The sequence below is a fragment of the Crocuta crocuta genome, unplaced genomic scaffold, assembly GCF_008692635.1.
Source record: "Crocuta crocuta isolate KB4526 unplaced genomic scaffold, BGI_CrCroc_1.0 scaffold179, whole genome shotgun sequence".
Lineage (NCBI taxonomy): Eukaryota > Metazoa > Chordata > Mammalia > Carnivora > Hyaenidae > Crocuta > Crocuta crocuta.
In genome coordinates this window covers 11037862-11053046 of record NW_027551568.1, presented here as the reverse complement: position 1 = coordinate 11053046, position 15185 = coordinate 11037862, and the positions used below count along the sequence as shown (strand labels likewise).

At 43.6% G+C, this 15185-nt stretch overlaps 1 protein-coding gene across 1 annotated transcript in view; it reads right to left on the bottom strand.

Moving 5' to 3' along the window:
* C1QTNF7 (C1q and TNF related 7) overlaps positions 1-13054 on the bottom strand; it is a 109657-nt gene extending 96603 nt beyond the window's left edge. The window contains exon 1 of the mRNA XM_077750429.1: positions 12856-13054. Coding sequence (XP_077606555.1) covers positions 12856-12868 — 13 coding nt within the window. The 5' untranslated portion in view covers positions 12869-13054. The remainder of the gene's footprint in view (positions 1-12855) is intronic.
* Positions 13055-15185: the final 2131 nt, after the last annotated feature.

Here is a 15185-nt window from a genome sequence, read left to right as displayed (position 1 = left end):
GATCTTTCAAAGCTCCCTTGTCAATGATTGAAGTGCAGCTAAGTTTGAGAACCACAGCTAAGACTCTCCTCCTTTATTTATACAATATTGCAAAGATCTCTTTCCCCCCACTTGCCAAACACTTCCTCTGAATCCCTTTCAGAGTCTCCCTCGATTCCTATTTAGATGCAGTTTTGTGAGCAAGGCAATTTAGAGCTGGAATTGTTGCTATAGTGTTGCTAAAGGAAATCTGCAATTCTTGGTTAGTCAGAAAGCTTACTGAATGTAGGTTCAGGGTACAGCTGGATGGCTATGGGGAATGAGATAGGGAAGGGAGGGAAGGAAGCAGGAGGGCAATGGGGGAGGGAAGAAGGAAAGAAGGAGGGAAGGAAGGAAGGATGGAGGGAGGGAGAAAGGGAGGAAAATCTTATACTTTATGATCCAAACAACTTAATAGCCCTGCATATATAATGCTATCTCTTCTTTTGCATTTCAACAGAGGTACCAGGAATATTAATCTTAGCTATGATCGATTGAGCACCATATTATATCCTCATAGAAACTTTGATGAGAAAGATACTATTTTCCTCATTTTTTTATAGCAGGGAAATGGCCATGGGGAGAGTTTGTTGTCCCAGAACACAAGCCTAGAAAGTGATAGAGCTGCTATTTTAACTCAGATCAAATCCTCTATGGATTAAGAATCCTAAGTAATTGATGCCCAGTCTTCAAGAACTGCCTCAGACATCCTTCCTGAGGGAGATATTCAAATACCTGAAATCAGTCTTGTGTCTCCTGCCAGTTTGCCTTTTTCCTGGGTGGGACCCCAAAATCCTTCTCTGTGTTCTTTGGTTTTAAGACTTCTCTTCCGGTCACCCAAGCCACCTCTCTTTAGCTTGGCAATAGCCCTGTTGACATATGGTGTCCAGAGCCTAACAGAACAGTGATAGCCTCAGGCACTGACTGATCCGTTGTCTGGGAGAATGGCCGGGCCACTAACAACACAGAAGGTTTGTGATGATGATTGTTTTCCGTGTTCAGCAGAACATGTTGGAAATGAAGGACTAGGTTTTTGGTGGGAAGGAGCGGCCGAGGTGGAGACAGGGTCTCGCTGGGCCTCAGAGGGAAGGTAACGGCGAGAGGAAAGAGCACGGAATCAGGAAAGATGAGGGCAGTGAGTGTCTTCAGGGGAATGTGGGAAGGATTCAGAAAAACCTTTCTCCCTTTCTTCCTCCTCCTTCCTCCCCTCCCTGCTTTCTGTGTTCCTTTTCTCCCCAAATCACCCAGGTGTCCCTTGAGCCTGCATTCAGCAAGCTTTCTGAGTAACCACGGATTGCACATTCCCTCTAGCAACACCATAGCAACAACCTCAACTACCCACTGCCTTTACAATAAGATTTGTGTGTGTATTACAACACAAAACAATATTTAAATAGGATGTGAGTGAGGTTTTGACACAACACAGCAGTGGATAGGAGGTCCTGAGAAGTGAGCTGAGATGTGGGGAAAGAAAGTTATTCCAAGGCTGGATGGGGTCAGGGCAACAGAAAGGGAGGGGGTCCCCTCTTCTGCAGCCCGCACCCTGAGCACGCCGGAGAATGCACGAGTCACTCGAAGTCCGGAAAGATTGGGTTTGGCTGCCAGGAAGTGAAATTTCACGCTCAATCAGTCTTCAGATGGGCCCTTGTGGTTCACACGTTTCGTCCCTCCTCCCTCTCATGGCTTTGATTTCTATTTCACATACACTGCTTCATTCTGCCCTTCTCTTTGAACTTGCCTCGAATCCTGTGTGGGAAGGGCATGCTGACATCTATGGAGTTTCTCTCATCTAGCAGGCGCTATGCTAGGCACTCTGATTACGGAGGGCACACACAGAAACATGGAATCTAGGCTTGAGTGGGAGGTGTAAAGAAGGGGGTGAGGAGAAAATGGGGTGATACGAGGATTTGGGGGAAGGTGTGGCTGCAGTGGAAGAGCTGGGCAGAAAAAGCAAAGAAAGGGAGAAATAGGTGGAGAATGAGGGAGAGGAAGGGGGGTTGGGAAAGGGAAGAAAGAGAGACAGTGTAAACCAAAGTGTGGAATGGGAAGGAAACTGGGTGGGTGAGGTGGGTGAGTGGGTGCGGGACAAAGTGTGTGGGCTGGGAATCAACAAAATGGCAGAAGAGGTTGAGTCTCTATGGAAAGGGTTTGGGCTGTTATGGATTTAATGGTGTTTGCCTCCATTCATATGTTGATGTCCCAACCCTCAACGTGACTGTATCTGGAGATAAGACCTTTAGGGAAGTAATTAAGGTAAACAAGGTAAATCAACCCTGCTGGCACCTTGCTCTTGAACTTCCAGCCTCCAGAACAATGAGAAGATAGATTTCTGTTGTCCAAGTCCCCAGCCTGTGTCATTATTGTGGTATGGTGGCCCAAGTACACTAATACGAGAGGTATGGAGATCGGAGGTTACCACAAGAGCCCAGGAGAATCAGCATTCATCCCAACCTGCCCATTTCTGGGGAGTGAGCAGTGATCTGCATTTTATACTTCCTCCTCTGATCCAAAAGGCACAAGGGTATACCAGCTTTGTTGGCCAGGGGATTATGTGCTCATGCACGAATGTGTCCCTGCCAACCGATGGGGAGCCTCTGGTCTCATTTGTAAAAAATGATAAACAGTACCAGCCTTATTAGGGTGCTGAAAAGATTATAGAAAGCTTTCCCACACGAGTACCTTCCGGGCAGCGGGTGCACTCTCTTAAGTATTGCCGTTAGTGCTGGGCTGTCTGTATGCATGTTTATTTAGGAAATTTCTTTGAAGAGCAAAGGCTCTTGAGATTTCCCACACAACAAGAAAATGGGAACTTTGTTTCTGTCTCTAGATTAGAGTGAGTTGCACTATATGAAAATGCCATTTCTTTTTTTTAAATGTTTTATTTATTTCTGAGAGAGAGAGAGAGGGAGGCAGCATAGCAGAGGAGGGTCAGGGAGAGAGGGAGACACAGAATCCAAAGCAGGCTCCAGGCTCTGAGCTAGCTGTCAGCACAGAGCCCAAAGTGGGACTCGAACCCATGAACCATGAGATCATGACCTGAGCTGAAGTCGGATGTTTAACTGACTGAGCCACCCAAGCACCGCTGAAATTGCCATTTCTAAGGGTCAAAACCCCAGCAAGTGTTTGTTTATTTTTTAAATGCTTATTTATTTTTGAAAGAGAGAGTGAGAGAGACAGTGAGATCAGGGTAGGGGCACAGAGAGAGGGAGACACAGAATCTGAGGCACTCTAGGCTCTGAGCCGTCAGCACAGAGCCTGATGCAGGGCTTGAACCCATGAACTGTGAGATTATGCTTAGCCACCCAGGCACCCCTAGCAAGTGTTTTTTAAAAAAGAATATTTCACATAAAAATCCAGATGTATGGATTTTCTTGAAAAGTCTGAAGATCTGGCACCATGAGGCCACACTGCCCCATGGACACAGCCCACTAGAGTGGGGGGGGGGTCTGCCCACTTCAGGGGGAGCATGACATCCTAGGTCTCCAGAGTCTCTGCCACATGCTTATTCACTCATGTATACTTCCTGTGAGGTCCAATAGGTTAAGGGCTGTAGCCGTTGACTTAATGTATTGCTTTGAGCTCTGCTAAGGTGTCACTGAGAACACCGAGAAATGGGTACACTTTCTTTTGCAGGCAAAAGTGTTGGAGCAACAATGTAGAACCAGGTGAGCAGATGGTGAGCACAAACCATCACAAGCCACACATCCGAGGCCTCAACTGATCAACATGTCCTAGAGAGCCACTCTGGGTTTTGTTTGTCACTCTGCTTTGACAGCATCATGGCAACACTTTCCTCTTGGCTGAAGTCCTTTCCCTTGACATGTTTCATTCACATTGCAAGTTCTTTCCTGAGCAGGGGGTGTGTATTCATTTCTCTTGCTTGTACTTTTGTTTTAATCCCTTATTAGTTATCAGTTTGTCCGGTGAGAAGAAGTTCCATAAAACAAGGAAGATGAGGGAATGATTAGCTGGCTGGCCAGAAACATCAGGCTCCTAACAGTAACAAAAATTTGTATTGCTTTCCAACTTGTATACCTTTTCTTGCATAATATCTTATTGAATATTTCCAGTGAGTCCAGTGGGATAGAATATATTATTCCCCATTCTCCATGGTGAACAGAGTCTCAGAGTTCAAATAACTTGCACAACCTAGAAGAGTTAGGGCTAAAAATGGCACACAGAGATCACAGTTCCTGATTCTTCATGTTTTTCTAGTTAACTATGAAGAAAAGCAAGACCATAACATGGATCAAAATAGACCTTGTGACAAGTAAGTTTATTATTTTTAAAAAATATTTTAGGTTTTATTTATTTTTGAGAGAGAGAGAAAGGGAGAGAGAGAGAGAGAGCGAGAGCGAGCAGGGCAGGGTCAGAGAGAGAGGGAGACACAGAAAGCAAAGACAGCCTCCAGGCTCTGAGTTAGCTGTCAGCACAGAGCCCAATGCGGGGTTCGAACCCACAAACCATGAGATCATGACCAGAGCTGAAGCTGGACGCCTAACCAACTGAGCCACCCAGGTGCCCCATGACAAGTAAGTTTAAAAAATAATCTGAGTTTCTTAGATTTTTTTTTTAGATGGGTCTACTAGCAAAGCTAATGCAAAATATAGCATTAAGGAAAATACAGTATTTAAATCAGAGAGAGTAAATTAGTCTCCCTGCAATTGGGGCCATCAGGAAATATGCAGAGTAGTAGTTAGACCAGCTCTAGAAAGTACCTGATTCTCCCTTAGAATTCACTGATTTAATTCTACATTCTTTCCTGCTGATCCTAAAGTGAGTTCAGATCCTTTATCAGTGCAGGACTGTAAATAGCTACCATCCATTCCAGGACGTTAGCACAAGATGTGAAACTTATTTGGAATCTGGTGTTCGGGTCTGGAGGTCTGTTTCAAGAGGGGCATGGGTATCCTCAGTGAACCCCATGGTGTGCAGAGGGAAAGCCCTCCCTGTAAGTGCAGGGAGACCTGGGAGAGGGTGGGAAGGCACATAGTGACACCTCCAAGTATTTAAAATGCTAGAGAAATAGCTGGACTTTTCCTTGCTACTGGTAAAAGGCTGAATAAGGACTAATGGAGAGACATTAATAAGGGCCGGATTCCAGGGATAATAAAAAGAACTTCCTGCTGACCAATGGTGTTTTAGTAGAAGGTGCTGCCTTATTAAGTATGAGCTTTTTGTTACTGGTGGCATTGAAACTGGACATGAGATCCGTATTGTGAATAAATTCTCAAAGTTTGAATATCATTCCATCTCACCCTCAGGGATGAACAGGGGGGTGAGCAACAGTTGCTGTGATATTTTAAGGGCCTGGCACATAAAACCATCATCAAAAAATGAAAGTTTTTGTTAAGTTTCCAGGTTATAGTGGAATCATAAAATTGCCACTTTGGTAGGTAATAGAATGGTTGAGGCTAACAGTTTTATATGATTCAGCATAATTCACATAAAGGCAAGGGAATGGACTCGATTCTTTAGACCTCTGTGACACATAGAGAAAAGGGGTGCCCAATAAGCTGTGGAGTTCACTGTTCACAGGCATTGGGTTGTTCTGGGTTGAACTGAGTCCCCCCGAAATTCCATGTTGAAGTACCTCAGAGTATGACTATATTTGGAGGTAAGGCCATTAAGTTAAAAGGCAGCCCAGAAAGGGGGCCCTAATCCAATTTGACTGGTATCCTAAGAAGAGGAACTTTAGACACACAAAGAGATACCATGGCTGCACAGAGGACAGACAATGTGGGGATGCAGCGAGAAAATGGCCATCTGCAAGCCAAGCAGAGAGGTTTCAGACAAAAACAAACCTATTGATACCTTGATCTCGGACTTCCAGCCTCCATGAGAAAATACACTTCTGCTGTTAAAGCCACCAGTCTATAGTATTTGGTATACCTGAGTATATGGTGGGCCAGGAGGGGTGAATGTGGACAAGGAGGGTGATCCAAAGACAAGTTTTCAAAGGCTCTCCAAGACCATTCCAAGGGATATGGTCTTTATGGTGAAGGAAAAGGGGAGATTCTAATGATCCAAGAAATTGATGGAAAGTTACCTGAGATAAAAGGGTTGTGATAAATTCAAAGGATTTCTTGACAAAGATTCCAGTGATGTCAAATTAGATTTTAGAGTGAAATGGGATAAAAATTACTTCATCAAGAGTCTTTCCTAAAAAAAAAGTTAATGGTGCAAGAAAAACACTGAAAAAAATTATTTACCACCTTCAGAGGATAAGGTGCTTTGAGGACATTGGCAATTGGCAAGGCCATCAACTGAAGGCTCTCAAATATCATTAGGTTGCATCTGATAGCATGTGTTCTAAGGCTACATAAACTATGGGTTTGGGCAGATGAAAAGTCTGTAAACTGAAAATATTTACTGCTATTTTATAATTAGCCTTTCATTAATTAGGACTACCTCCCCTTGACTTGGAGATAGAGACAGTCGAACATGGGTTTAACCCCTCTTCTAGGTCCATGGCCTTGGACAAGTCATCTTATCTGGTCTTGTATTTCCAACAAGAGTATGTCTGGCTCTGCGCTGCCTGCAGATGATTGATGAGCTGGGGTAGTAAACTCTTCTATGGGATTATTACTGTATTGAGCAGAGTCACACTATGTTCATGGTGAAAGAATAATCTTCATTTAAAATAAATTTTAGTTAGAAAATGCACCAGTCCAGAGCAGACCTCTAGACTGCCACACAGAAAATAAGAATTCTTCCCAGGAGTCCATGTCGCAGGGTGGGCAGGGTGTGGGTTTTGGAGAGAGGCACAAATTGAATTTAAATACCTGCTCTACCTCCTTGTGCCTGTGGGATCTTAGGTAAGCTACTCACTTCTCTTCATCTGAAAAATGGGGATATGGAGATAGTATATGTAAAGTACTGGCACATGGTAGATGCTTAATAAAAAGGCTCTATTAAGATGATCATAATAATACCTCCTCTGTTGACAATCTTTGGAGGAACCATTTCAGTAGTTACTGGGCTGTGCATTTCACTGGTGATCATTAAATACCTATTGAGTGAGTGACAAAATAACTTTATTTGTGTTCTCCACCCCCAGCTTATTCCAAGAATGTTGCCTGGTCCTTTGTGTGTCCTTGTTTCAAGATTATGCGGAGCAGGAGGCAGAAATGTCTAGAGAGCAACATTTCCTCCTTTATTTTCTGAAAGTCCAAGTCCAGGAGAATATGTGGGAGAGGGGGGAGTGGGGAGCCTTTGAGACAAGATCCTCACCCAACCTGGAGACTGGGAGTCAGGGATGGGTACATCTGTGAGAAGTGGAAACATTCGCTCTGTGTGGCCCAGGATGGCTCAGACACCAGGCTCCTGGCCTGGATGGTGATCCCCAGTTCCCAAGCAGAGTTTGAAAGCAGCATCCACAGACATCTAAGAGACAGGCAATTTGTAAGAGTGGGCGTGTAAGTGTGAAGCAGGACCTCCCTGGTGTTGGAGGTTGTGGGGACAGGAGCCAGACAACTTCAGAAACTGAAGTCCTTGTTGGCATGGACTCTTGGGATCAGGTTCAAGTTGAATGAGAGAAAACAAGGCAATGTGACACTTCTTGGAGGCCTGCATATGTAAATTGAGTCGGACCTGCCATAGCTATAAGGCATCAGATAGTCAAAGATGAATTAATTCCTACTGTCTGGAAGCTGACCACCTCTTTGGGAGCTGGGGGAGGTCATATGACACCTACAGGAATAACTACCATTTGGAGCGCCTCAAAATCCTGACGTCGTATGAACTGCAGTGAGACTCCTCTGTCACCGGAGGTAGGCAGCTGAATTTTGCAAAAGGCACACAACCACGATGATGGATAAATGTTCCTCCTGAAGGGATATATTAAAATACACCTCCCCCAATCACTGCGTGCCAATACCCCTACTATGTAATTGCCATGGCTGTAAACTCATAAAACTTTTGCACACACTCAAAGTCTTTTGGAAGTGTGTCTGCTTGATATGAAAGAGCAGTCTGGAAAGGTGATTGAATAGGGAACTATATAGTTAATGATTTTCATAAATGTGCTTAACAGTCTACCTCCATGGAGTTTGAGGTGTCAGAAGGCCCTCAGAGGCCAATCAGTTCCTCCTGTCCCTTCCATCCCCCACCCCTCCCATTTTACAGGGTTGAATCTGGATTTAAACAGGCTTCAAAGTCGTTATTCAGGAGACCACTAGGATGGTCGAGGCCGTGGCACGGACCATTTAGGGGACTGAGTCCAAGGAGCATCTCTACTTTTTAACTGATGTGTGACCCCCTGCTGCTCTTATCTCTTGTCTGGACAAACATCCGCTTCTTAACTGGAGATTTAGTCTCTGCCCCTTTTGGACACTGATTAATCATCTTAAATCATCATTCTAATGAATGCCAGGGAGTTACTTTCTTGTTTACAAACATTGAATGATTATTCCATTAAAAAAATCTAAACTTTGTGGTTTGGCATTCAAGGCTCTCTATGATCTGGTTCCAACCAAGTCTTGTTCTTTTCTTTCTTTTTTCTTTTTGAGTGCATCTCCCCCAGCTGTCTATGCATGCACTTTGTTCTGTGAGGATGGCTTTTCTGCTACTCCCCACATAGTCCTCTTGATGCTTTTACTAATATTCTTGCTTCCTGGAATACCCCTCCCATCAATTTCTATGCATCCTTCAAGGTCAAATTACATAGTACCTCCTCTGAGGAGTCTTCCCTGGATGAGGGATACAGAGCACCAGATGGGCCTGAGTTTGAGAGTGTATTCTTCCCCTTATTCCTAGAACACCTCAGATAGGCTACCAAATTTCTCAGTTTTCTCATCTGTGAGATGGGCAAGTCCACACTCACTGTGTAGCCTTATGAAGGACACATGAGCTATTCATATTGTGGAGTACTACTAGGCATAGTTCCTCAAACATGGTAAATGTCAAAGAATATTACATATTTTCTGATTATTCCAGGGAGCTGAAAGCTCCTTTTCTGTGAGCTCCCATTCACTTTGAGCTCTCATATTCTTTCTCGTAAATCTAGTTTTGCGTTTCAGATATTGGAACCTATGTGTTATTTTCCCCATGACATTGGTGACTCCTTGAAAATGGGATCATGTTTTGGTTAGCTTGTGTCCTGTGCCTTTCCCTCTGTGCAGTAGGCCCTCAAACCATAGGCAAAAGCTGACCTTCTGGGTGTAAAATTTGGGTATAAGAACAATTTTCTTTGCTGTCACTTTTCCTTCTAAAAGGTGACCATATTTTTTAAGAAGTCAATTTCTTTAGATATGAGAATCCCAGTTGTGGGTCTTTTGTTTCACACAAACATGGAAAACAATGTGTGAAGAGGCTAGTAATCTTGGGAAATGCATGCACTTAAAAGTCATGGGTCCTCAACCAACTGGGTCAACTCAGCCTGGCCATTTTCCAGCAGACATTCTGTATTCCATGTTTTGTGCAATATGCCTTGTGGGGGGAACATGGTTTTAAGTTCTAATGAATTTGGAAAACATTAGATTCTAATGATCTATTCAAGGAGAGACAGAGAGGGCAGCAAGAAACTGAAATGTATGAGAAGTCCTGCGGTAAAGAAACCAGCTCTTGGGGCACCTGGGTGGCTCAGTTGGCTAAACGTCCGGCTTCGGCTCAGGTCATGATCTCATGGTTCGTGGGTTTGAGCCCCGTGTCGGGCTCTGTGCTGACAACCAACTCAGAGTCTGGAGCCTGTTTCAGATTCTGTATCTCCCTCTCTCTCTGACCCTCCCCTGCTCACACTGTCTCTATCTCTCAGAAATAAGTAAAAAATAAATAAATAAAAACAAACAAACAAAAGAAACCAGCTCTTAATAGCTAATAACAGTAGCTAACATTCATTGAGCTCCTGTATGGCCGATGGAACTTAATCCTCAAAATATATCCCCTTTAAGAACCCAGCAATAGCNGGGGTGATGGGCATGGAGGAGGGCACTTGTGGGAATGAGCACTGGGTGTTATATGGAAACCAACTTGACAATAAACTATTTGTAATAAATAAATAAATAATTAATTTAAAAAATTTAAACAAAAGAATGGATATAATTATGATCCTCACTTAACAGAAGAAGAAAATGATGTTTGAATTGTCCAAGTTCTCACAGCAGTTAAGAGTTGGGGCTGGGATTTGAATCAGACATTTATAACCCCAGAACGTGAGTTCTGGTCCACTGTGGTGTGCAGCTTTCCATATTCCTGGATTTGCCTGACCATGAAATACTTTTGGTTATCCTCTTAGAGAGGTTATCCTCTCTAATAATATCCTCTTATTATTAACAACCCATTCAAGTATTATTCCTTGGGATGAACTTTGGGAAACAGAGCCCTACCTTCCCAAGCTACTTGGTCCAGGGGAGCAGCCATGACCTTTTCACCTCTGCATCTTTGCTCATTGACCTCTGCCTGCATGCTTGGCCCCCTTGTCTCTCTCATGATATTTTACTCCTCCTCCAAGATCTAGTTCAAATGCAACTCTATAAGGAGCTTTCTTTGATGTCATCAAGTTGATGTGCAAAGCCCCTCTGTGCTCTCCGCGTTTGGTCTCTCTGTCTAGGGCCATGTTCAAAGAGCTTTGGTAAAGTTCCTGGCACAGAGTAGACACTCAGAGCTTAGGGAATTATAATCTTCCCATCTGCTCTAGGGGTTGAGTCCTCACCCTGGGGTTCTTCAGCTCCTGGGTCACAGACTTGGGGGTGTGATCATAGCTGCCAACCTGGGCTGAGTCTGGCTCCAACCCTTTCCAGGTTCAGACAGCACAGCTCCTGAGCTGCCTGGCAGTTCATTAGTTAACACTGTCCTCCCTCTGTGCCTCACAGATGTTGCCTCTCCCCAGCCTCTCTGAGGTGAGGAGCATGATTAGGTCACATCGGGACTCTCATCAGTGTCCTTCTGGGGACAATCCTGACCTGTCCTTTCCAGGGTGTTGTCCAGGTTTCATTACAAAGCCCCCCAGTGGCTGTGCCTCAGATGAGTCAGCTGGCTTGGGGCTTCATTAGCAACGCTAATTGCCTTTTTGTTTTTGTCCTCTTTGGGGCCTTCTCAAGCCCAGAGGTGGGGCCTGGCGGGCTTGGCTTCCAGAAATGCCGCCAGTCTCCACGAGAGCCCGTGATAGGAAGTCCGCGCCCCACTCTCCAGCAGCCACGTCATGCCACACTGCGCATTTCTGGGCCGCACCCTTCCCCAGGGTGCACTCAGGCGCCATGCAACCGCTGGCCATCCCAGCTCCCCGGCTGCCTGTGATGAGGTCATGGGGTGGGGTCCTGTAGACCCCCCCCTTCCAAATAGGGTGGGGGCTTCCCTAACTGGCCTGAGAATGGTAGAGAGGGGGAGACGGTAATAATCTTGTTTGTCCAACTCACTGCTCCCTCTCTTGAGATTGCATGGCCAGCATGGATAGAAATGCAGGGAGGAGGAGAGAGAGCAGGGAAAACATGGAGGAAGGACAGCGGGGTGGCAGGCACAGATCCTCCCCTCCACTAACAGCTGGGGATGGAGGAACGAGCTAGCAGTTTCTCTTGACCACCTTGCAGTGATCTAGCTGCCTTCTCCCTTCTAATAATGTCCTTCTTCTGATATCAATCTTTTTTTTCACTGAGACCACGAAAGATAGGGGAGGCCACCATAATCCACCTTATTAGACAATAATTAGAATTTGACACAGAAGGAAAAATATCCCAGAAACAGGACAGCAGCTGGTCCAGCAAAGCAGGTAGAGCCCTTCCCAACCCAAGCACACTTCCCGGCAGAGACTTGCCTTCTCACCCAGGCCTGAGGGCCATGTCCGTCCTGCTTCCATAGCAGTGGGTTGTATAGACTGTGCTTGCCTAGAGAACCCAGACTCCTCCAATTTGATCCAACCCACGGGGCTTTGTAACCTCCGACTGTGAGTACATATGTGTGCGTGGAGGAATGAATGCATGGCTCTGTTCAAATCGCAGCCTGCTGAAAGAATTTGCAGATAGATCTCTGTGGATAGCTCACTCATTGCACCTGGAATTCTGCCTCTGAAAGATGGGAAATCTGATAACAGAGACTTTCCCAGGGAAATAGGGATAGCACACCACACATTTATTCGCCTCTCTATCTAAAACCACAGCATACTTCCCGTATGACCAATGCAATAGAAAACTGAGGAATATCTGAGCCTCTCTGCTCCCTACCTGTATCTGAGGCACAGTCAAGAAAGCAAAGCCACCCTACCCAAACACTAACATTGTCAATCAAGTACAACTGGAATGAACAAACTTGGAAATGGACTTTTTTTCTTCCAGGACATAATAGCTGTAACATCCTCTCGCGTCGTTACAAAGGAAAAGCCAAGTGATTTATTTAACTTTCAAAAACATATTCTGCAAAACAAGTTTATAAGAAGTCATAGTAACCACACTTAAGAGAATTTTTGGAAAGATACTAAAATCTTCCATGGGAATGGTTTCTGAGTTAATAGAAAGATCACAGCTCCGGAAGTTGAGTTACATATAACAGGATAAGAAAACACAGATACTCTGACCCGGGCAATAAATGATCCCATCACCCCACTAGTGAATGCGGGGCACATCAGGTTGGAAATTCTGAGGACCTGCGCACAATTTCTAAGAGAAATGCCATTTTTTTCAAATAGTCAAATCTATTTCACAGAGGTTTGTGTCAAGAAGAATAGAAAGCAGGGGAAGGCATGACCGCTGAAGTTTTCCAACCTCTGATTTATCATTTTTTGACATACTTTCTACAAGTTCCCCATTTCTTTACAAGTAGCTGTCTTAAGTTCTTCCAGTAAATATTTTTGACGAAGGCCAAACAGGAGGGAAAAAGAGAAAAAGTGTAATGAAAATAAGAGCTTACCTTTTCTAGGCATTGCTGCTCTCAAAATTTCCCCCAAGACATGAGGCTTTCTTGCTTTGGTTGTCCCATAAATTTAGAAACCATTAAAAAATTTAAAGCAGAAATATGTGTGTATTATTCGAAGCCACTTCGAAACAATACAAAAAATAACTCGGTGAAAAATAAAGTGCTCTTTTGAGCATGAGAATGTGTTTGAAGCTTGGAGCTCATGCTGTTGCATGAAGTTTTGCAACTGTCTTTCCCAGTTTAAACAACCTCCCGCTCCTCCCCGCCACTTGCCAACGTCTATAATTTAAAGCAACTGCGATCCTTCCCATAATACTCACATTTCAAAGAGCTTAATATATACGCTCGTTAGGCAAGAGTAGGAGTGGGTGAATTTCTTCTGCAAACTCCAGACTGAGGCAAATGGGAAGCAAAGGTTTCAGGTATCTGAGCAATTCTATTTCTCTCTTTTATCCGTAGCTCTTCTCACTGTGGCGCTTCAGGCTGCTTTGCCTTTTGAAGCGGTGCCTTGAGACCAAATGGCATCACTTCACTGGATGCAAAAAAGGACACAGGAAAGCTTCTGTCTCAACTCATAGAACAGTTGCTCCTGGTGAAATTATGGTTAGACATCACATTTGCTAACACAATTATTTCCATGCAACGCTTCCCTAATTTATCTGTTTGGAAATGTAAAATTAGTGTACATTAAGTTTTCATAAGAAGGAGAAAATACCTAAAATGATTTCATTTGAATTGGATTTATTTTAACCTGCATCCTGAATGTGAATCATAAACTCTAGGAGGGATATTTGCTTTGCAGAGTGTATCAAGTCTTGTGACATACAGTCTGTAATCAATGTTATCAATTTTACTATTTCCCCTACCTGCCATTACACACACACACACACACACACACACACACACAGTGAGCATTTGTGACTTCAAATGATAGCCAACTTAAAGTGTGGTCAGCTGAAAATGGTGATTTAAAAAGTATTTATAGTACATCTTAAAGCAGGACTTGCTCAGTTTTGGAGAGATACTAAACCCTCAAAAAATATGTGCTGTATGAATAAAGTATCATGTAGTTTCAGCTCATTCAACAGTTTTGACAATGTGGGTTTGCATGGGGGAGGGATAGTATGTCAAAGCTTGTACAGAAAGTAAACAGGACAATGTGTGCCCTTGCCAGATATAAAGAATGGCTATGATAGAATAAAATCTCTTCTATGAATACAGAAAACATTAGTTAAATAAATAGACCATTTGGTGGAGAATAGAGATATGGACACAGGTGCAATCTATTAAGTATGCTTACTATGTGAACTTATATGAACAAATTACAGAACAAAAACCTCATTCATTATTTTTAAACTATAGATTATTTTCCACTGTGTTTTTTGAGTCACCCAAAGTGACTATTACAGTATGGGCAGAGGATAATACCTCTGATCAAAATAGGGAAAAGAGAGAAAGGAGCTAAAACTGCAGGGAAGCCATCAGATTTCAGATTTTCTTTGCTATGAAAGCAGAGAAAAAGGTAGAGTCTATTTTTGCTCTGGCTACTACTGAAGAGACGTCTATAGGCACTAGGACAGGTAATGTCCCAGACCTTGATCGATAGTTTTCCAGTTATGTGACCTTGAATATATACTTAATTTCCTTAGGAATTTGTTTCCTTAATTGTGAAAGATTAAATACAAATATGCAAAATAACCTATTTGTATATATATATACATAATGCTACATTTACTCAACGACTGCTAACTAAGCACCTCACTACATATCAGTCACTCAGCAGGACCTATTGTGAGTCACTGTGATTGACCACAGCAGCTAGTGTTGCTCCCCTGATCAATACCAAAATTGGTAACGGATGTGGGGTGCTGCTCTAATGAAAACCTTTGCTCGGTGTCACTGGCTGAGTCATCAGGAGCTGAGTGGCAAGGAGATGGATACCGGAGGCTGGACAGGTAAAGTGCCAGGTTTTGCCCCAGCAGGGACATGTGGTGAAACTGACATCTGTGATAACGTGCACAGCTGTCTGTGCTGAGTCACCCTGTAGCTCTAGGATGAGAGACTGTAGGGAAAACATCCATTGTGTGTGTTGGCTGCTATTGACTGCATTTTGCAAGGTGTTTCAAGAATGAGATGAAAATAAATGGCTGGAAACAGCTTGGAAAGAAATGGCTAAATTATAAACAGAAATAAAAGGGAAGAGAAAGACAGTACCTAATTTTCACAGCTTTTAGGAACCCACCAGTTTTTTTTTTTGAGGATCTTCTATTGCAAAAATAACTATAAGCCTGTACTAAAAATGTCTTTCAAGACTGCAAAAACAA